The 22,457-nt window shown below is 37.8% G+C and overlaps 1 protein-coding gene across 1 annotated transcript; it reads right to left on the bottom strand.

The window, feature by feature from the left end:
- Positions 1-15,231: 15,231 nt before the first annotated feature.
- On the bottom strand, positions 15,232-22,027 carry LOC104094602 (E3 ubiquitin-protein ligase RSL1-like). The gene is made up of 3 exons (XM_009600568.3): positions 21,208-22,027; positions 19,736-20,508; positions 15,232-15,593 (listed from the first exon to the last, which is right to left on the bottom strand). The coding sequence occupies exons 1-3, from the start codon at positions 21,904-21,906 to the stop codon at positions 15,467-15,469; spliced, it is 1,599 nt and encodes a 532-aa protein (XP_009598863.1). The 5' UTR covers positions 21,907-22,027; the 3' UTR covers positions 15,232-15,466.
- Between the last annotated feature and the right edge of the window lie 430 nt (positions 22,028-22,457).

The raw sequence follows: 22,457 nt of genomic DNA, 5'->3' as shown, positions 1-22,457 counted from the left end.
ATGCCTCCAAGACACCACTATATGATTAAGTTTTTTGCAGTCTTTCTGACTCATAAATGAACTCCACAAGCTTGATTTTGTGCTGAAGTTCCACCATAGTTTACAAAACAATGATGTAGAGATATCATGAAGGGATCTAAATCCTACTTCACCTTATTCACATGGCAAGCATAAAGTGTTCCAAGATGCCCAGTGTCTGCTTGAACCTCCAACAGAATTGCACCAAAAGAATTGTGCAAATATTTTGTGTAGCTTGTTAATCACATTTGTGGGAGGATTTACTGAAGAAAGAATATGTATAGGCATACTTTGAAGCACACGAGATATTAAAACAGCCCTTCCCCCTATAGATAATAATTTTCCTTTCCAAGTCTGCAGCTTATCCAAAGCCTTATTAATGAGACCTTGGTAGTAATCCATCCTTCTTCTAGAGTATAATATTGGACAACCAAGGTATATAAAAGGAAAATCTTGTCTGGGAATACCAGTCATCCTTTGTACCTTGCTGACCACATATGTACTGGCAGAATAATGCATGTATATAGCTGATTTACTCTTGTTGATTAGCTGGCCAGAAGTAGCTTCATAAGCTGCCAAGACTTCCATTATCAATTGCAATGAAGTAGTATCAGAGGATGAGAAGATGATGATATCATCAGCATATGCTAGATGATTAATCTTGGGACTCCATTTGGGCAATACAAATCCACATAAATACAAATTCATATGTAATGAATTCGGCCCTCTTGACATTGCCTCTGATGCCAGAATAAATAGAGTGGGTGACAAAGGGTCACCCTGTTTGATACCTCTTGTTGATATAAAAAAACCATGAGGTTGCCCATTAAGCAAAATAGAATACCAATTATTTGAAACAATCCCATACGCCAAACCTATAAATCTTTCTCCAAATCCCATCTTCCTCAATACTTTTGTCAAGAAAAGCCAGGATAATCTGTCATGTGCTTTTGTCATGTCCAATTTGATCACAACATTTGGACTTTCCTTGATTCTCAATCTAATATCTGTAATTATTTCTTGTGTTAGAAGAACATTCTCCACTGTGCTCCTCCCTTTTACAAAACCAGCTTGTTCATATGATATTAAATTAGGAAGCATGCCTACCAACCTTTCATGAATGACTCTGAAAAATACTTTATTGATAAAATTGCTGAGACTGATAGGTCTCATGTCAGAAAAGGTCACAACTTCCTTCTTTTTTGGTAGTAAAACCATATTTGTATGAGTTACAAACCTAGGTAGTTCATGACCATTGAAGAATGCCTTCACCATATCGACTATATTATTCCCAATTATATCCCAGCATGAGTGAAATAAACATCTCGTAAAGCCATAAGGACCTCCAGCACTTTCCCCATTTAAACCAAACACTGCATATTTGACCTCCTCCTTTGTAGGCTGTTGTATCAAATCTAGATTTTGTGTACTGTCTACCATTGTAGGAATATGATCTAGAATTCCAAAAGCTATAGGGACTATATCCTCATGGAATTGTGCTTGAAAAAACCTTACTGCTTCCTCAGCCATTTCTGCATTGTCCTCTAACCAATTGCCAACATTATTCTGCACCCTTTTCAGTTGTAATCTTTTTTTTCTACCATTCACTTGTGCATGGAAGAATTTTGTATTCCTATCTCCATCTTGAAACCAAGACATGTCAGATTTTTGCTTCCAAAATTCTTCCTCTAGAGCTAAGTACCTGATCAGTTCAGCTTGCATCTTCTATAGCATTTCTCTATTTTGATATGTAGGATGAATCTCAAATTAAGACTCATGTACTAGTACCACTTCCTCTAAGCTTGCTATATTCTAAAAGATATAACCATAAGTTGCTCTACTCCATGTTGATAAAGCCTTCTTTAATCTCTTTAGCTTGTGTTTGAAAATAATAAAAGGATCCCCAGCAAAGTCAGCTTTCCAATTATCCTTCACCACATCTTTGAAAGTGTGATTTTTTGTCCAGAAATTGAGAAATTTGAAGGACTTCTTAATTGGTGCAGCAGTAGTGTTACATGTCAACAGCATAGGGCTGTGATCAAACCCTATTTTTGATAAGTGTGTGACCTCTATTCCTGGTAATTTCTGCTGAAATTTCATATTTGCCAGGCAGTGATCCAGTCTCTTTAAAAATGCAGTCCTCTTCAGCTCTCCCATTCCACCAAGTATAGATACTTCATTTAAAGCCTAGATCAAAAAGGTTACATGTGTTGATGCAATGTCGAAATTCATTAACTTCATTCGGTGATACCGGGAGTCCACCAAACTTCTCTTCCTCATCCCAAATAACATTAAAATCACCCCCTACAAGCCAATGTAATGACATATCTTTAGCAAGATTATACATATTGTCCCATAGTTCAATTCGTTCAGTAGCATCACATTTAGCATAAACAAATGTGATAATGAACAAGATTTCAGTATCCAAATTTATCAGCTTCAATGTCTTCTATTGCTCCATATCAATCAGTACATCTAACCCATGATCCTCATCTACAAACACCCATATCTTATTTGATATATTGGCAAAAGTTTGTAGCAATCCAATCCGTCTTATATATCCTTCTAATTTCCTTGCCTTCTGCATTGGTTCCATGATCCCTATGAATTGAAAGCGATGTTGTCTACTCATGTTGACAAGCCTTTCAAAGGCTTTCTTTGTATTAACGGACCTCACATTCCAAATGATAGCATTTATAATTAATTGTGAGATTTAGATTGGTTCCTTCTTTTTTGAACCCCAGAAACTAAACTTTGATTATCTTTTCCTTGCGTTTTCTTTCCCCTTCCAGGCTCCAGCTGATTTCCCTCTGTCAATGTGCCGGGGTGAAAGATCACCTTGCCTTGCTACATTCCTGCAATTTTGTGCAGTAAATTCTTCATCAAGATCTCTCTCTCTGCCTCCAACATTTTCCTCGTCACCAGTCTCTTCCACTTGAACTGCCAGTTGATTTCTCGTAGGATTAGGGATCAAATCTGTACTCCCTTTCTCTTGAATTGGTTGTCCTTTGACTACTTTAGGATTTGTATTTTTGGATGACCTTGCTTCCCCATTAGGACTAGATTGCATAAAACCCGATACACCTTTATTGGCATTCATAATCCCTTCCTCTTTACGTATGTTTGTTGCTTGCATTCCAACAGATTTGATCAGGAAATCAGTATCCCCAGTTGGTTTTACTGCAGCTATATTTGGCTTAGTGGATTCTTCATCAAGGCGCTTACCAACTTTGTCCATATTTTTCTCTTGTTTAATAATGTTTAGTAGAGCCACCGATGTGTTCTTAGCTACCTTAGGTATCATGGTTCCACAAGTATTCATCTTTACCAGGCTCTCACGTTGCATCACTATATTTTGTAATGGAATAGTGCACCTAGTTTTTTTAATTACACCTAACTCTACCTTATGTTGTGCATGTTGCATATCTTTGTTTGCCAAACTATCTCCATCATTTGAAATAGCACCGCGTGCATATGCATCTCCCTGAGTGCCAATTGTTCCTCCAGGATCAATATTATTGTCATCCTGTTTTCCAGCATTAGAACTGCTTATACCTGTTTTTGTGTTCTTTGTACCAGACTATTTCAGCTGATTATGATTAGGGATCTTCTTGTTGTTTGATTCATCTACCTTCTTCATACCAGTTATCTTTTCATTAATCAATTCATCATCATCATTGGATTTTAAATCTTCCCCATTAACACGTTGTTCCTCTTCTTCTCCCTCTTCATCTATTGATTCCTCTTCATCAATGACACCTTCTGGGAGCTCACAATCCTCTGAACCTTCTTCGACCTGATCACACCACAACTTACTAGCACCTAACTATTTTCTGTCAACTGCATTGTTCAACTCACCTATTGCATTTGAGTCAATGGTTTGTGAAGGAATTTCTTTGCACGATTGATTTGTAGTAACACCTTGCCCAAAAGTTCTAGTAACCCATTGTGATGTGGACTCATTTTGCGATGCTGAATTATTTCCTTGTCCACCAGGAGTAAACTTATGAGCTTTATGGTTAAGCTTCTTGGTCGGAGACCTAGTGACTTATTTCCTTGTGAATTAGGATAATTCCCACCCACCTTCTGCACTTATCTTGCTTTTTCAACCATTGTCACTTGTCGATTCTGGTCAATGTCTTTCATTACCTCTTCAAGTAATGCAAATGTATTTGCAACAGTTATAGCTTCATTAGCTATTGTTTCCCCTGTTGCATCAGTTATAGCCTCGATCAGAGCAAGTTCCTTACCAATAGTGTCTTTGTCTTTGCAATTAGTGTTTGCCTTTGATCTACTATCTTTGACTTGGTTCTATGTAGCTCTAGGATTAACAAACAGAGCAACACCTACTTCCATGTTCCCTACATCCAACTGACCAATCTCTATTGGAATAACAACAGAAACATTGTCTGTAGCAGCCTGTTGGACTCCATCATTTTGCCCAATTTTTTTTGCATTCAATAACTGTCTAGCATCTCCCTTATATTGCTCAACATTGCTCATCGCATTAAGCATACTCAGTACATTATCCCCAGCCTTTTCAGTTGCATTACTCTTCCCCTGCATCGCACGACATGATCGTGCTTCATGCCCTTGATGTTTACAATATGAGCAATATTTTGGTAGATTATCATACACAACCTGCTGATAACATTCAACAACTTTTCCAGTTATTTTGTCAATAATTTTAAATTAACTTTATTAGGATGTTTGTCTAGTAAGTCAAGCATCACCTTAACCCTTGCGACACTTGGTCTTGTACGATCTTTTGTTGCTTTATCCACAGCAGTGGCTTTTCGACTACTGAAGCTATTGATAGTAGAGATTGTTTTGCAAAGAAGTTGGGATGTAGTTCTGGAAAGGAAATCCAAACGACTGCTTTCGATGTTTCCTCCCTAGGATTGAATCCTAGCGTCCATGGAAAAGTCCGAAAGAAAAATTTCTCACCTTTGGCTTTAACATATCCTGTCGACCTTGATAAGAACTGAATATAATCTTCATATAAATCAAATCTTACCAGTATATGACGAAATTCAAGCTGCCCAATATTACAAAAACCATGGAGCCCGAACTATTTTGGAAAATTCTGTCTAAGGTCACGCAGATTTGGTTTTCCATAAGAAAATTTGACGATAACGACTTGGTGTAATCCTTCTGCGATAGTGAACTCATTAACTTCTTTCATGGTCAATTCAATAGTTGGTTCTCCATGGATAATTTTAATCGGAATTAAGTCAGTTTTTTAAATTTTTGTATCATATTTCGTTGGCAGAACCTGGGCAGCATATGATTGATAGCATTTTATATTTTGGTTTGGTTCATTTGTGTTTTGGATATGCTCTCCCACAGTCAAAGGCTGGGGAGATATCGAAGCAGCCATGGCTGCTCAAATTTCCATCGAATCGCCTAGAGAGAGGAGAGAGGTTTTCCACAGTTTTGGGTTTCTATCAGTCACATGAGTTGGTTTAATGAATGAAAAACTTTTATATTTTATACACAATATGGGTTGTTTCGGATTTTTTTTAAAACGATATGGGATTAAATGAGTAGGAAAAGCATCCAATATGTTTTTCTTGTAATTTGGTTTTTTTAAATAGAACAAGACTCCCTTAATGTCGAAGGTAACTGGTAAAATTAGACACAAAATATAACAGAAGGAAAAGTTAAATCAAATTTGACCCTTTGCCCTATTTTATTTTACTATGATATAGTTGTATGGGCAAAAAATTATATTTGATATGATTAAACCGTATCAGCATTAAGATGGTCTTCATGGGCTGCCACGTGTTACCAGTATGACTTCGACAAAGGCCTGCCCAAGGTCGAAGTGGTCCCTTGAGAGATGAAGGGCGGGGTCGATGAGTCATTAAAGATCAAGGTCGAGTCGAGCATTCATCTTAAATAGAGTAATAACGGTTAGTTTTAGGATAAGATACTAAAGAGAATATTCTAGTGGATATTCTTTGTACATGTACTATCATGGTTTTTAGATATATATGTTCCCTATAAATAGAAAGAGACATAATTATAGGGGACATAAGATACTCACTTGTAAGAAAACACATTGACTTTCTCTGTAGAACTTAGCTTTATTGCAAATATACAATATATACCTTTTTTCTTGAGATTCTTGTCTAACTTCTTCCCACGATCCGAATATTTAAAGGTCTATCAATCATTCACCATTGTCGGAAAGAATATCATCAGATCTCACCCTTTTCGGGTTACTCACATGTTCTTATTTACTTAAATGTCATTCACTGCTATTTATTATTATTTAATGTAATCTCCTACTCCCTCCGTTCCAATTTATGTGAACATATTTGACAGGGCACAAAGTTTAAGAAAAAATGAAGACTTTTGAAATTTGTGGTCCTAAATAATTCAAAAAGGGCCCAGGGTATTTGTATGGTTATAAAAGCTTCTCATTAAGGGTAGAATTGTAAGTTTAAGCAAAATTATTTCCAAATTTAGAAAGGGGTCATTCTTTTTGGAACGGACAAAAAAGGAAATAGGTTCACATAAAATGGAAACAGAGGGAGTACCTTTTTGGATTATTGGACATTGCTAGTGTTATCGTTATTTATTACTAGCTAAGTAAGATATGTATCACCATACTACAAAGTCAAGTAAATTATCTTTTGGACATTAATATTGGCTAAGATTGACTCTATTTTTATTAAATCTAATTATTTAAACCTAGATCTGAATTTTGGGTCAAACCGTTTGGCAACGTTTGTGGGAACTTCTTAACTAATCTTTTGGTTTTCATTAGATCTACAACTCGCGTGATTTTTCTAACCTAATAAACCACAAAGTTTTTCTACATCTCTGAACGTAAAGAAATTTACATGGCATGTAACCAAGGAGACATACCTAAGGTGACAGGTGACAACCCGGCAACCTCATGAACGCTATCAACGAGAGCTATGAGACGTTGGGTGATGATGTCACACCCACTGCCTCCCCCAGGTGCGAGAGGTCGCCTCTCCCTCATTGTAGCACTCCTAAGTTAAACTTACAGATCTTACCTCGATTTGGTCAAGTGACGAGTTGAGGAGGTGGACTACACTATTATCCCCGATTGTGATGCTTTTGGTGGTTGCGACCAATTTGGCAAGGCCGACTGCTTCGGTATTTTGGGCGCAATTGTATTATTACTTACTTGCAAGACGGCACCCTCCCAAGCGACAAAAATGAAGATAGAAAACTAAGAATGCAAGTAGCCAGATACAACCTCTTTCATAACGACTTATATAAGAGGACATATAGTGGCACTCTGGCGAAGTGTTTGGGTCCAAACCAAACCCAGCGCGTTCTCGAAGAGGTCTACAAAGGCCATTACGGCGCTCATTCTGGTAATCGAACACTGGTTAAATGCCTCATACGGGCCCTCAGAATTCGTGAAAAAATGCGAACAATGTCACAAATATGCCCCAATAATCCAATAAGTGGGCGAACACCTTCATTTAGTCCCCTCTTCATAGCCGTTTATCAAGTGGGGGATGGACATCGTGGGTCCCCCTACCACCAGGGCGTGGTAATGTATGATTCCTTTCAGTTTTAACTGACTATTTCTCTAAATGGGTAAAAGCATGAGCGTTCACCCAAGTACGCGAACAAGAGGTAATCACCTCCTTATGGAAAAACATCATATGCCGATTCGGCCTACCTAAAGAGATTAGCTGCGATAACGGACCCCAGTTCACGGAAAAGAAACCGCTGAATTCTTCGAGCAATGGCACATTAAGAGGATACTTTCAACCCCTTACCACCCAGTGGTCAACGGGCATGCAGAATCCTCCAACAAGTCCATATTAAACATCATGAAGAAAAATCTTAAAGAAGCCAATAGACTGTGGCCAGAAATACTCCCTGGAGTATTATGGGCGTACAAAACCACCCCGAAGACGAGTATAGGGGAGACACTCTATTATTTGGTCTACGGAACAGAAGCAGTTATATCAGTCGAGGTCAGAGAGCCCAACCTAAGGTACTCCCATGAAAGCAGCACCAGCAATGATGGGAGTAGAAGGCAAGAGATTGTTGAGATCGACGAACGAAGAGACATGGTGTACATAAGAAAGGTCACCCAAAAGCAGAAAGTGGAATGTTACTACAATAAAGGCAAAGGCCAGGCCGCTCAAAGTCGGGGACTACGTACTCAAAGTCACAACCCAAGCAAGCAGAGATCCACGAGAAGGCAAACTGGGAACGAATAGGATGGCCCGTACAAAATTGTAGGCAAAGCAAACAAGGGTTCATTCCAACTAGAAAAAATGGAAGGAAAACAGTTACCGAACAATTGGAATATCAGCCACCTCAAATACTTCAACTTCTAAAAAAAGAGAAGTGCCCCCCAAGTCGTACTCTTTTTCCCTTACTTGAGTTTTATCCCATTAGGGTTTTCTCAAGGAGGTTTTTAATGAGGCGACAGAAGGGACACTTCAAGTCGAAGTATGTGAAGAACAGACTGATTTCTCTTTCATTGCCCGACTCCTCATAACTCTCTAAGTCAAACAATGAAAGGACTAGTTAGACCGGGGCTGGGACTGGAATGCCAGCCAATGCCCAAAGTTTGTAACTTTCTGCAATTACATAATTAAAGCAACAACATCAAAGTAATAGAAACTAACGTTTATCAAAACCACCTTACCAAAAGGTTAAGTTGTACCAAGTTCGAACAATACCTACCGGCCCTCGGCCGTGATTTAACAATAGGTTATGTTCGACCCAACTCGAACAACACCTACCGGCCCTCGGCCACGATTTAACAAAAGGTTAAGTTTGACCCAGCTCGAACAACACCTACAGGACATCGGCCACGATTTAACAAAAGGTTAAATTCGACCCATCTCTAACAACACCTACCGGCCCCCGGCCGCAATTTAACAAAAGGTTAAGTTCGACCCAACTCGAACAACACTTACCGGCCCTCAACCGCGATTTAAGCCGATTTAACAAAAGGTTAAGTTTGATCCATCTCGAACAAACAACTATCGTCCCTCAACCACAATTTAAGGAAAGATAAGTTCGACCATGAACGAACAAACACCTACCGGTCCTCGGCCACAACTTAATGGAGGGTCAAATTCGACCAAGTTCAAACAACACATATCATCCAAATCTAAACGAAGAGACATAATCGACCTATGCAAATAAAGGGCTAATAAGGACTATAGATATTCGGCTCCAAGGCTACGACCAGCTAGAAGACAACAACAATAAAAAGAGTAAAAAGCATAACGAGCAAACAACAAAAGCAAAAATATACAAGTGCAGAAATAAATCACATGAATGAATGAAGGTGCAAGATACAACTTTAATATTACACATGTAAATAAAGAGATTTTTACAAAGGCTCTTGAAGACGCCGATAAAATACACAAAAAAGCAAAAATGAAATACTACTGGCCATCGCCATCACGGCTTTCTCTGCCCTCACCAGATCGATATCCAATGATGTCATCACCCCAGCCACCGATACCCTCACCGTCTCAGTCCCCAGCATCCTCTCCACTCTCGCCCTGAGAGTAAACAGAACCGTACCAAGCGTCCTCCTCAAGCCAATCTATGCCATCTTCCCCATCCTCCTCGTCAGGTCAAGGTGTAGCAGAGTCGTACCCACATGCGACACGAGCTTCGCGAGCCTTAACTCGGGCATCCTCAAAGGCCGCCTAAAATATGAAGCTCGTTGTGTACAAGTCCCGAAACACATCTAGCCGGGCCTCGGCATGGATCCAGTCTTCGTACAACTCCTGAGGGACGCTGGGGAAATCAGAAGCATTAGAAAAAGTCTATGTAGGTAGTTGGGCCCTCTCAAACTCTAGAGCAATAACTCGGTCATAAAGGTCGTAGTTTTCCCTATCCAGCTCCCTGATCCTCTCCTTGATCCAGTCCTCCTTAGCCCTCGCCGTTAACTGATCATTCCCGCTCAGCCCGAAGAGTCTTGTTCGCCAACTCGAGGATGTCCACCTTCCTCTGAGCGTCTAACCGAGTAGACTCCGCCTTCTTGAGCTCCTCATGCTTCTCAGCAATCTCGCCACTAAGAGCCTCCGCCTGGAACTGGCATTCTTCAAGTTGGCCTCACAGCTGGAACACTTGGGCTTGAAGATCGATGCATTAGGCCTCCACGCCCCGCTGAGTTCGAACTCCTCCTCTCTGCTCCTCAACGTCCCCTCGAGGATCCTGCACTTCTCTACAGCTTGCATCAGATCTTAATCTATCTTCTTCAAGTCCTTCCTCAGGGCCCGCACATCGCCGCCCTCACGAAGCCGACTTTGGAGATCCCAGTATTTACTGCGGTACTCAGTATATTTCCCTTTAAACTTCACAAAGATCTCTGTGCGCTTTTTCGCCCTCCGGGCACTCTCGATTTCTAGAATAACCGTCTGCAAATCAAAGGAAAAAGGTCAGAACTTAAAACAAGCCAAGGAATTAGAAAAAGGTCGTACATCAGTACTTACCTTGAGATCAAGGCCGGCAATGCTCTTCGACAAAGCACTGTCATCTATCTCCTTGAGGGTCTTACCCTCCACGTCAGAACAGAGAGGACCGAGGGCAGGGACTTCCTCCTCGGTGTTCACCAGCAAATCACGATCTATTGGGATCGTCGTGGTCCTCGAACCTCCCTCCAATCTCACTTCGAGCTGAGTGAGCCCCCCATCGATCATCCTCAAGTCATCCAAATCAACATCGGAACCAGTCGCTCGAGAGGTTGAAGCCTCCTCTTGTCGCAGAAGTGCATGGTCGTCGCCAGCAGCCACCTCCTCAATCTCTCTCCCCTCAGAATGTAAGGGCACGCCTATACCGACTTCTACCAGTCTCGGGGCCTCGAGGCTCGGCTCAATATCATCGTTAACAAAAATTGTCATTGTCTCACTTAACATGAAACTTTCTTCCATAACGTCAACGACCGAAGAAACTCTGCCACCCACATCCACGGACCCCCCTTTTTGAGGTTGAAGATCCTCGTCATTGGTCAAGTGTTTGTCGTCCTCGTCAACAAGTAAAATTAAGGGTGGAGCGGAGGTCGCAACGGCCGGAACAGAGATGGGGGCGGAGGCGATGACAAATAGAATTGGGACGAAGGAAGAAGTGGCAATAGCTGAGACAACGGCGGATATTGAAGGCGTAGTGGCCCTCCTCTTCCGAAATGAGGGTACGGGGGCCCTTGACCTCCTCGCAGCCCCTCTGACTGAACTTAGAGAAAAATTAAGAAGGAAGGGATCTAATCAGCAATATGGGCCACCAACTGGAGAGGTCGTATTGTAGCTGCAAAAAAGGTAGAGCTGATTAACCAACCCACAATAAGAAAAATGCTAAAAAACACAAACAACACGAGCACTTACGGGTGGGATTCCAGGCCTCAGGGAAGCCGGTGACAACGGATACTACGACCTCGGTCCTGACAAAGAAATAATCGAGCCAAAAGTGTCGACTAGCCTTGTCGTCCATCCTCACCACAAAGCATTTCCCCCCACAGTGGCGGAAATTCAGCAACATCGCTCCATAGAAATGGGGGTGAAAAGGTACACCAGGTGGCGCACCGTAATCTTGACGCGCCGTAATCACAACCTCGGCCAATTCGGCAAATTTCGCCAATATTTTGACCACCTTGAAAACGTAAGGGGCGAGCTATGCTGTGCATACGTTATAATGGCGGCATAATTCTTCTACCAACGGTGGGAAAGGGAACGAATAGCCGATTGTTAATGGATAGGCGTAAAGGGTGCAAAATCCGGGATGATGGACTCGCACTTCGTCATCCCCCGCAAGGAACAACTCCACGCAATCAGGAAGGCTGAGCCTAGCCTTAAATTCGGCTAAACACTCGACCATCATTGTAGATCGAAACCTCTTAGTTACCACTTCCGCTGCTTTATGAAAATAGGGTTTGGCATCGGGGTACCTAGGTACAATCTCCTCCACAGTAGGGAGGGTTTCCTCCTCAACAACAACTGCAATGTCTCCCCCCCCCCTGATCAGGGAATACAATAGCTAATGGGACAGAATGATCCTCCATATGGATATCAGATGAGAGGTTCGACATTGTTATAAAGGAAGATAAAGTAAAGAAAGCAACAGAAAAGCAGTAAAATCTTACGAAGGAGAAGTAGGATTTTTGCTTGAGAAATAGAGAGAGTGTGAAAAACTTCAAATTCAACGAGCCCTCCCCTATTTATAAGGTTTGGGGGCACCAGAATCGAAACGGATGGTCATAATTAGCACAAAAATTGAAACGGCAAAACCAATCAAGGGCCACGCGAGAATCGACGCAGTGCGTCGGGAATCAGCCTTATCATGACGCATGACGTCATAACATCACTCCATCTCTTGGACCAAAAGGGTTCCAGCAAATTACCCGGGAAAATCAAAGGTTTGAAATTCGCAGCCCACAGAGAGCCACATTGCCTGCTCATCAAGACGACTACGACCCGTATAGTCTGCTCGATAAGATCGACCACGAATGACATTATCTGCTCATTGAACTCGCCTGCAAGGACGACCTCAACAAGCGGAGGGACTAATTATATGGGCAAAAAATTATCTTTGATATGATTAAACCATATCAGCATTAAGATGGTCTTCATGGGCTGCCACGTATTACCAGTATGACTTCGACAAAGGACTACCCAAGGTCGAAGTGGTCCCTTGAGAGATGAAGGGCGGGGTCGATGAGTCATTAAAAATCAAGGTCGAGTCGAGCATTCATCTTAAATAGAGTAATAACGGTTAGTTTTAGGATAAGATACTAAAGAGAATATTCTAATGGATATTCTTTGTACATGTACTATCATGGTTTTTAGATATATATGTTCCCTATAAATAGAAAGAGACATAATTACAGGGGACATAAGATATTCACTTGTAAGAAAACACATTGACTTTCTCTGTAGAACCTGGCTTTATTGCAAATATACAATATATACTTTTTTCTTGAGATTCTTGTATAACTTCTCCCCACGATCCAAGAACGATCCGAATATTCAAAGGCTCATCAATCATTTCATTCATCATTGTCAGAAAGAATATCCTTAGATCTCACCCTTTTCGGGTTACTCACATATTTTTATTTACTTAAATGTCATTCATGGTTATTTATTATTTTTTAATGCTATCTCCTACCTTTTGGGATTATTGAACATTGCTGGTGTTATCGTCATTTATTACTAGCTAAGTAAGATATCTTTTGGACATTAATATCGGCTAAGATTTACTCTATTTTTATTTAATCTAATTATTTAAACCTAGATTTTAATTTTGGGTCAAACAATAATTTTTATATTTCTAGACATCATCGGCAATCACAGAAATGTCAATAATACCAACTTGGAATTTTACACTTTGGATTGTGATATTTTCTCAAGTTGATGTCGACTTAGTTTTCTCTTCATATATTGATAAAGGTGATGTTGGAGTAAATTTGAGCACGTGGGTATTAGGTACTCGTTATTACCCGTGCTTTTCTCACATTTTACTACGTAATTGCTAGGACAGGTAAATTTCACAAATGATCATATAACTATGACTTTTTTTCACCAAAGTCATATAACTTTGTTTCCTCACACAAACATCATATAACTATGATTTTGTTTTTCACAAAAGTCATATAACTTTGTTTTCTCACACAAAAATCATAAAACTTTCACTAACTCACATAAAAATTATAGAGGTTGGAAAACAAAATTTTTCGGTACTATTTTCTTACTTTATATTTTTCTAATTTTTATTTTCCGTCTAATTAATAATTGACAATTAAAATAGAAAAAATATTAGTATATTTTTAGCCCTCCCAAAAATAATAGTCGATAAAATATTTTTTATATATGTGTGTATTATATACATGTAACATACACATTCTATATATATTTTAGCTAGCAAATGCAATTAATTTTGACCGGTCAGTTAATTTTATATTTTTTTCTTAAAATAGGAATGACCCAACCCAGCCTGACCCAATAATCATATACGCAAGTTAAAATAATACGAAAAGTTAATTCTTCCCCCACAAAAAACTTAGTTCGGAATGCATGAGATTCTAACATAAAAATAAAGAAATAAAACGTATAATTAGAGAGCATTTGAAATAAAAATGCTATCAATTTGAATAAAAATCTTGAAAAAAGAAGAAGATAGAAGTATCATGTTTTGAAGAATTTACTATTCACTTTTAGTATTATTTTAATTTTTATAAATGAGTATTGGGTCGGGTGGGCCAGGTCGAGTTGGGTCATCCCTATTTTAATTGGATTATTATTTATTAGACTGAAAATAAAAAATAAAACCACAAAATAAGAAAATACTACTGAAAAATTGTATTTTTCGATCACTATGATTTTTTGGTGAGTTAGTAAAAGTTTTATGATTTTTGTGTGAGAAAACATAGTTATATGACTGGAGAAAAAAAAGACATAATTAAATGATTTTTGCATGAGAAAACAAAATTATATGACTTTGGTGAAAAGAAGTCATAGTTATATGACCATTTGTGAAATTTACCCTTGTTAGGACACATTTTGGAGTGCTCTTCTCACATTTTACTAATTGTTAGGACACATTTTGGAGTGCTCTATTGCTCTTCAATAGTTTTCACCCACTTTTAAAATTTGCTCAATTACCATGAGGATTTTTTGTTTTTAGAAAGAAAAACTTTCAAAAAATTTAAGGATCGAAAAAGGATAAGGGGGAATAGAATTGAATAATAAAATCGAATTCCTGAGAAATTCTGATTAATATCACCAGACCATAAGCCATGATACTACTAATATAACTAGACCATAAGCCTTCGTATTACAGCTACTCTTGGTTACGAAAAAAAGATTTTTTCTTTCTCATTTCTTTTTACTTTAAAGTGCTGGCGAAATTCTTCACCCCTAGCCACAAGGTATTCATGCTGCCCCATGGGAGTTCGGGTCGTGTCTCAATCCTAGCGAGACCAATTATCAAAAAAGACCAGTTAACTATCATTGACTTGGTCAACCTTTACTTTACCCACTAATGCTCGTTCGTGGCCAGCTCTTAATTAGCTTGGAGAAAATACTCCATCAAAAATGGTTTCGATCATACCAAATACATGATTGAAAAAGAAAACAACTCAGAATGAAAAATCTTTGGTAGAAAGCGCTTACCCCCAAAAGTGAGACTTTCTGGCGCTAATCCGAATTAGCCAAGCCCCAAAACAAGTACTAGATAACGGGTGGGAAACCAAAATTAAAAAAACGATAGACTAGCACAATCAAACAAACAGAGAAGGGAATTCGTGTATCTGAAATCTCCTAGTTGAGGGAGAGTGCTTTGGACACATCTAATATCTACTAGTACTGTCATTCTTGCAGCATGTATTAAAAAGATTATAAGTGCCCCACGAATTAAAAGAACTGTACATATGAAAGACTTGTTTCTGTAAAACTTTAGGGGCAAAATAGACCGGAACGATGACACCTGATCAAGCTCTCCTTGGTTGGTGTCTATTTCCATAAATGATATTTCGCTCATCCCATATTGGGCAGGAACATGTTGGTTTTTTATTCTTCCACTCAGCTCCGCATGTATAACAAAACTGGTGACCACATCTGGGAAAACATTTGAAGTATTCACTGTCAGAAACTTAGCTCTTACAACATGAATGAATCATAAGTCAGCCACCTCTAAGAATAGATATAAAGTTCCGCACAAATTTTACATGATACGGATAGGAAGTGAACCAGCGTACTTAACATAGTTTCAGAGCATAAAATCTTTTGGAGAACGGAGACAATAAGATAGAACGTCAGTAGAACAGCAATGCAGCCAACAGCCCAACCCAAAACTTCACAGATAAAGGATCACATTAAGCAAAATATGATCACATAATTATGTTTCCCAACCCATTAGTTAACACTAGTGAAGTTTGCACCCAAGCCAAAGACGAGAAAATTTGAATGCGATATTCTCTCTTATTCTTTTTCTAATATTTGATTAGTCCCAGAAATAGTTTGTTGTAGACAGCCAACCAAGGAAATCAAACTCTAGATCGCTACTCAATGTGATCAAAAATAGCTTCATGAAGTAGGAAAAACCTAGAGACAGCAAAAGCATTATCAGCGGATTGAACAACCAATGAAGTTTGACTAGAGTTTTTTTTCTTCTTTTTTGGCAAGAGTTGATATTTAAACGAGACAAACAAATTCAAACAGCAATCTCTGCCAATTCAGTTAATAAATTATGGTAATGCATCACCATAATAACAGTAGTATAACTTAAAGAAAATGAAAATAGTGAGACGTTTACTGAACGAGTGCTTTCCATCCTCTTTGTTACCTTTTTGGTCTTTAATGAGGAGTTGCTGTCATATATCTTCATTTAATGAGGTCCAATAAGTATTTAAAGGTGTTTCTTTATATGCTATAACACAAAAAGATTTTATGAATGAAATATGCTAGTCATATCAGTTAAGATTTGTTGAATTCTTTTCTTTTTCGAAAATGTATATGAACATTTTATTAAAGAATAGCACCCGGAGAGTGCAATGGATGAATAGTATAACCCCAGGAAAATGCATCTTAGAGACTTGATCCAAGTCCTACCGCCACCCATTATCAAGAAGAATTTCCACGTGTTTGGCTCATGAAAAAAGAATCAACTCCACATATGAGGAAGGATGTTGAACATAATTAAGTAAATAAAGTGTACTTTCTTTAATAGTTTAAGTTTTAGCTTAGACTATTTGATGAGATGGTCACACACTTCAATATCAATATTATATTAAAAGCACGAAGGCCCTTAACGAAATGTCATTCGTCTATTTTACTCTCTAAAAATAGAGTTCACACTAAACAAAATAGTCTTTTACTAATATTAGGATTTATTTTCCTAATATTTAGGACTTTAAAATAAACTAAAATTATTAAATCTTTCATTATTTGAATTATGCAAGATCCTAATAGTTATGACTTTAAAATTCATTAAGATTTGACCCTATATAAATTATTTCCTTGTTTTAACCAAGTATATAATATAACTATAATACCTTGCATATTAATTTTCTAATATTTAATACTTCGAAATCAACTTTTACATAAAAGAATTTATTTGAAATTTATGGACAATTAAGTTATGTACGGAGCTGAAAAAACATTCCTAAAACACTAGGTAAATAAAGAAAAAGTTAAAAAGAATATGTCCCAAAAATTTTCAAACAAAAATAAAAAAGGAAGGCAACTAATAATAGAATCATAATGCAAATGACTCTAGGATTCTATAATTTTCTTATAGAAATTCTAGAAATGTATTATTTATCTTTTCTCATCACGAAATTTATATAAAGAAATTAAAGTATCTTTCATCTTCAGCTGTTATACATAATGTTGTTGATTATTTTACACTTAATTGCATAATTTTAGCCATACAGTCTAGACTTTTGTCTTAATCAACATTTTTATAGTCGCATAAAAAGTTTTTTTCCCAATACTTTGAACAATTAATGTTCGTGGGGATGAGTGGTTTAACATCACTTTTTTAACACTACCTACGTACAGTAATTCAAACTTAATATATAGATATGCATGCGAATCGTGCGTGTATATACTATTATTTCAGATTTCTAACATTTGAGGTACATTTTTTCAACAAAAAAATTGATGTTAACTATGACCACATATATTACAATAGAGTGAACGTAAAAAGATATTTTTTATTTTTCATTTTGCTGTAAACCTGATAGTTAATTAACCGAAAATGTGGCATTCATGTCGTTTAGTGAAATTTAATAATATGTGAATAATTCAATAAGGCATTTGGGGTTTTTTGTGATGTAAGATTTCTTCCTTTACTGAGTTAATTAAATAACATTCATTATTTTCAGGACTTGAAGTTTTTCCATTAACTTTTCATACAACTTAAATATATTCTTTAATAATATTTATGTGACTTTTAAAAAACATATATTCATTAATAAGGGTGCATGCATTGCGCGTACCCAGAAACTAGTTTATATCACAAATAAGGGAAGGGTACTACGTTCATGTCACACACCTATTATTAAAAAGAATTCACATGCTTGGACCATTTAAAAGAATTAAGATGCACCTACGAGGGTGTGTTCAAGACATAATTAAGTAAATAAAATGTGATCTCTATAACAGCTTAAGCTTTAGCATAAGCTTCTTTCTTAAAGGAAATCAAATAAGCTTTAGAGTAAGCTTCTTTCTTAAAGAAAATCAAATAAGCTTTAGCGAAAGCGTTTAGATGAGAAGGTCACACAATTCAGCAAGTCTTTTTTTTAATATATATAAGTGCCGATATTTATTAAAAAGGTACCAAGATGGTACATAAAAATGTACAGGAACAATTCAGCAAGCTTTGTACTCTCTTTTCCTATTTAGTTATTGATATAACCACACTTTTCCAACACATGCCACCCTTAATAGCATCATGTTTTTTTCCTCAACATAATTCCTATACGTGCAAATTTTATCTTCCCGCTCTTTCCTTAAGGCACTGAAACACTGCCGATTTAAACAGCATTACCTTCTAGCAGATCGAACAAACTGTAAAAGTTCTCTTACCAATCAATTTCTAACTTCTTCTACACCCAGAAGTAAACTTCAGAACTTCAGGAAATAAATATAACAACTCGAGGAAACTGATGGTCTAGCAAGGAGAAACGAGAAAACTGCTCCCCCTATTTCCATGCCATGGAGCTAACCAGGATATGATGAGGATACAATAAGCATTCAATACCTAAAGAGGAGCACCCTTGCGTAAATGAAAAGGTTGGCTGGAAGCATTGAAATTCTACCTTATTGGTATGCGTAACTAAAATGCCTTTCTATTTCTTAGTTCGAAGAAGAAAGAACAAGATAAATATGCAAAATCTAAAGAAGACTAAAGTTTCCTTTATTTCTATTTTTTCTTTTCATTTGTTAGATAATAAGGATTTTACGTCTCTTTTTGCTAGGGCAACAGAAATTCTACGTAATCAGCTCTGAATTTTTTATCCTACTGGTGTCCCGATAAATTCAGAAAGAAAAGACGTCAATGGTGTGTCCATATCCTATGTCTTTAATTGTTTGTGTCCGTATCCTATGTCCCAAAGGCACTTTTCTTTTTGTGATAAGCCATGTTCGAGATGTGTTTCCTGTCCCACAAATGAGATCTATATGCTTCTTAAGAGATTGATGTAACAAGTCCAACTTGGTCACGAATAATGAATGGAGTGAAAACAACTCTAAAGCGATATTTCACACTTGTGAAAATAAACACTTTCTGCTTTAATAAAACAAAAGGAAGAAATATTTTTTTTAAAACTCTTGCTCAACCTCCCCCCCCAAGCCTCCCAACATCGCCACTACCACTCCGGCCCTTAGATCCCGACCTACCCCAAACAGTCAACATGTTGTTCATAAATCGTAGATAATTACCCACAAATGCCAGAAGCTTAAACGTTAAGGTGGAGGACAACAATATGTTTCTACACAATCGTCAACAGTATCAAAACCTTTCTATACAAGGAGAAAAAAGGTGTATATATAGCTTCAACTTATGCTACAGATCACATGATGTTGACTTATATTTTCCCTTTTAAATGAAAACATAGGGAATGAATTAAAGCCGAGCTTCTATCATCTTAAGCTGTTGCGAAGCATTCCAAAAAGTTATCTCTTCCTTATTACCTAATCAAGACAGTGTATATCATGTAAGACAACAATGTAAGAAGGAAGGAGAAGCCGAGAACCTGCAGTAAATATGATAGCAACCTTCGCCAAGAGACACTATGTGGTTGCACTTTACACACTGACGCCAAAGACTCTTTGTGGCAAGAGACTTGAGATTTGCATCGTCTACGCACAAGTAAGGGTTAAGTCTTCTATAGTCAAAGCAAGTCATGTTTTGATGCCAAGGAACTCTGCAATTGATACAGAAATGGAGACGGCATTTCGTGCACATTTGTGCCCCAACTTGCTCGTTTCCCACAAAGACATTTGCAGCAGAAATTTGGACCTCAGCTTTTGACATCAATGTAGAACACTTAGGATTTGGGCAGTAAATCTTTTCCGTGATAGGAATAGTAGTTTCCTTGACACGTTCATTCATCAAATCGTATAGCTTGGGCGCCAAGAACTTTTTGCAGTTATCTAATTTCAACAGAGACTTGCATTTATCATGAGGGCATTCAGGTAGCATTCCTTGGAGTAGTTTAGCTTCCACATGTTTATTCATACAAGAAAAACAATAATAATGCAGGCAACCATTAATTAGAAACATATGATCTACATCAGTATCTTGCAGACAAATAGTACAAGTCTCGGTGATGCTCTTTTGAAGACTACTTTCTGCTGGTCCTCTAACCTGAGAGACTATTGCATCAGTAGCAAGTTTAATTGCAAAGTTGACGGTATTCTGTGACACAAGAGATGGTACACAATCCGTAAATTTTATTAGACGAGAAGTTGCTTGTTCAACAAGTGCAGCAACATTACCCTTCCTCGGATGCAACTTGCCCCTAACCTGTATAACAAATATACATCAATCATTTCAAAAACTTTTAGGTTGCAGTATATAAGCCTACCATAGTGTGACATGTTTCCAACGCCAACTACAAGTAACCCATCCAATAGTATTTGGATACATGCAATACCAAAAAATTGTACATGTTTAAGGTAATGAGATAGTAGTATTTTTCCCTGACTTTTGACCCAAAAAAAAAAGTATTTTTCCTTGACCCGTGCATATTTTCCTATAACATAATCTAAGCATGAAGAAATTTTTCCTTTTTGTTTTTATTTTTATTTTATTTACTTTTGCTATAATTAAAAAAAATGACCTTGACTCTGACAGCAAGCATAAAACTAGCAAAAAAAATTTGGTGGACAAAGTCAACTCCTCCAAGCCCGAAAAAATGAAGAGGGTTGCAGTAGGCTGAACCTATCTTGTTTGGGAGACATAATTGTTGTCGTTTTTTTACCCAAAATAACTTTGACTCTCACCTATTTACTCTAGCATCTGCCAAATTTGTACTAGATTCCTGCATCTACTAGTACCCTGATTTAATATATTTTTACGACAAAGGAAAAAGACTACTTAAAACTGTTCTAACACATTGAAAAATGTCAAAGATCAGAATATACTAATAATTTGTCACACAAAATAAACATAATTGATATCGTATTAAATTTTCACATCAATTAAGGTGTCAAGAAGACTCACATATTGCAAGATAGTTTGACTATCCAAAACAACATTAACCCTTTTCAAACCAAGCATTACAGCAACATCAAGCCCTTCAATCAGTGCTTTCAGCTCCACAATTTCATCATTCAACACTTCAGTAGTGCTTTCACCCAAACCCTTACTCACTTCAAACACCAAAATACCACTGGGATCACACACAGCAACTCCAATCCCAGCGAGTTGCTGTTGTGGGGAAACAACAACACTCTCCTCTTCAACGTCTTCTCCCATTAAGCCCTTCACATAAACCCTAAAACACTCCCCATTCCCATTTTGGGCCCCAACTTTCGATGAACCCTCACCGTACGGCCGATGCAAATGATCCCCCGTCTCTTTCCACTCGCCCTCCGGCACGCTCAGTATCTCACGCGCGAAGGCCTGATCGTGGATTCGACGGTTGAGATCGTCTTCGATTTTTTTCATCTCCGCTTCGGCTGTTTGACGGTCGTGAAATTGTTGTTCGTAGTTTAACAATTCCTCGGAGAAAAGAGTGGTGACATCGTTACTTCCGATGATGCTTTCACCGTTAATGGCCGGTTTTGAATTTGAAACGCTCATAGCCTCTTGCATTTGAAGTTGAAAGGCGAAGAGGAGATCGCCATCGATGGTTTCAGCGGCGGCTATTTCACGGCGTTGTTCGTCCAGTAGGGCGTGAAGATCGTCGTCGACTTCCATTTTTTTCTTTTTGGCGCCGATTCGAAGTTGAAGAGCTTTTTACTTGCTTTGTTTTTCGCTGTGGAGCTTTGCTCTGTCACTTTTTGTTCTCTCTCCTCACTCTTTTTGACCACGAAGACTTGCCTAGGGTGTTATTTGCCTATTTGATACTAGGAATTTCATTTTTCACGAAATATTATTTATAAGGAAATTATTTTTTTGGTGTTTGATTATTATAAATTATATTTCAAGAAAAATATTTTTCATCATAATAGGAAAAATAACTTTCCTCACTTATGGGTGTTAGTCATTTTTTATAAAACTATCTTGACTTTTAACTCATGTCACTTAACAAAACTAATATTTAGGTATTATTATTAATCTTACATATACAAAAGTACGTCAAAAATGCTCTTTGATTGGCTAATATTAGGGGCATCTACATCTATACCCAATTTTTGGATCAACTTTTAACTTATACCTGCTTTGCAAAAATAATTGCAAGCGTACCCACTTTTCGGGTAACTTCAGACATACGGGCCTGAAGTAGCAAAAATTTATGTCTGAAGTTT

The sequence above is a fragment of the Nicotiana tomentosiformis genome, chromosome 2 (assembly GCF_000390325.3).
Source record: "Nicotiana tomentosiformis chromosome 2, ASM39032v3, whole genome shotgun sequence".
NCBI lineage: Eukaryota > Viridiplantae > Streptophyta > Magnoliopsida > Solanales > Solanaceae > Nicotiana > Nicotiana tomentosiformis.
This window is presented reverse-complemented; position numbering and strand designations above follow the sequence as displayed.

Bases quoted from the DNA above. Each gene is read 5' to 3' on its own strand.
- LOC104094602 (XM_009600568.3), bottom strand. From the start codon at position 21,906: ATGGAAGTCGACGACGATCTTCACGCCCTACTGGACGAACAACGCCGT. The intron at 20,509-21,207 runs GTGAGTCTTCTT...TTTGTTATACAG, and splicing joins GTCAAACTATCTTGCAATAT to GTTAGGGGCAAGTTGCATCC. The intron at 15,594-19,735 runs GTTCTCGGCTTC...ATGTTTTCCCAG, and splicing joins TGCTATCATATTTACTGCAG to ATGTGGTCACCAGTTTTGTT.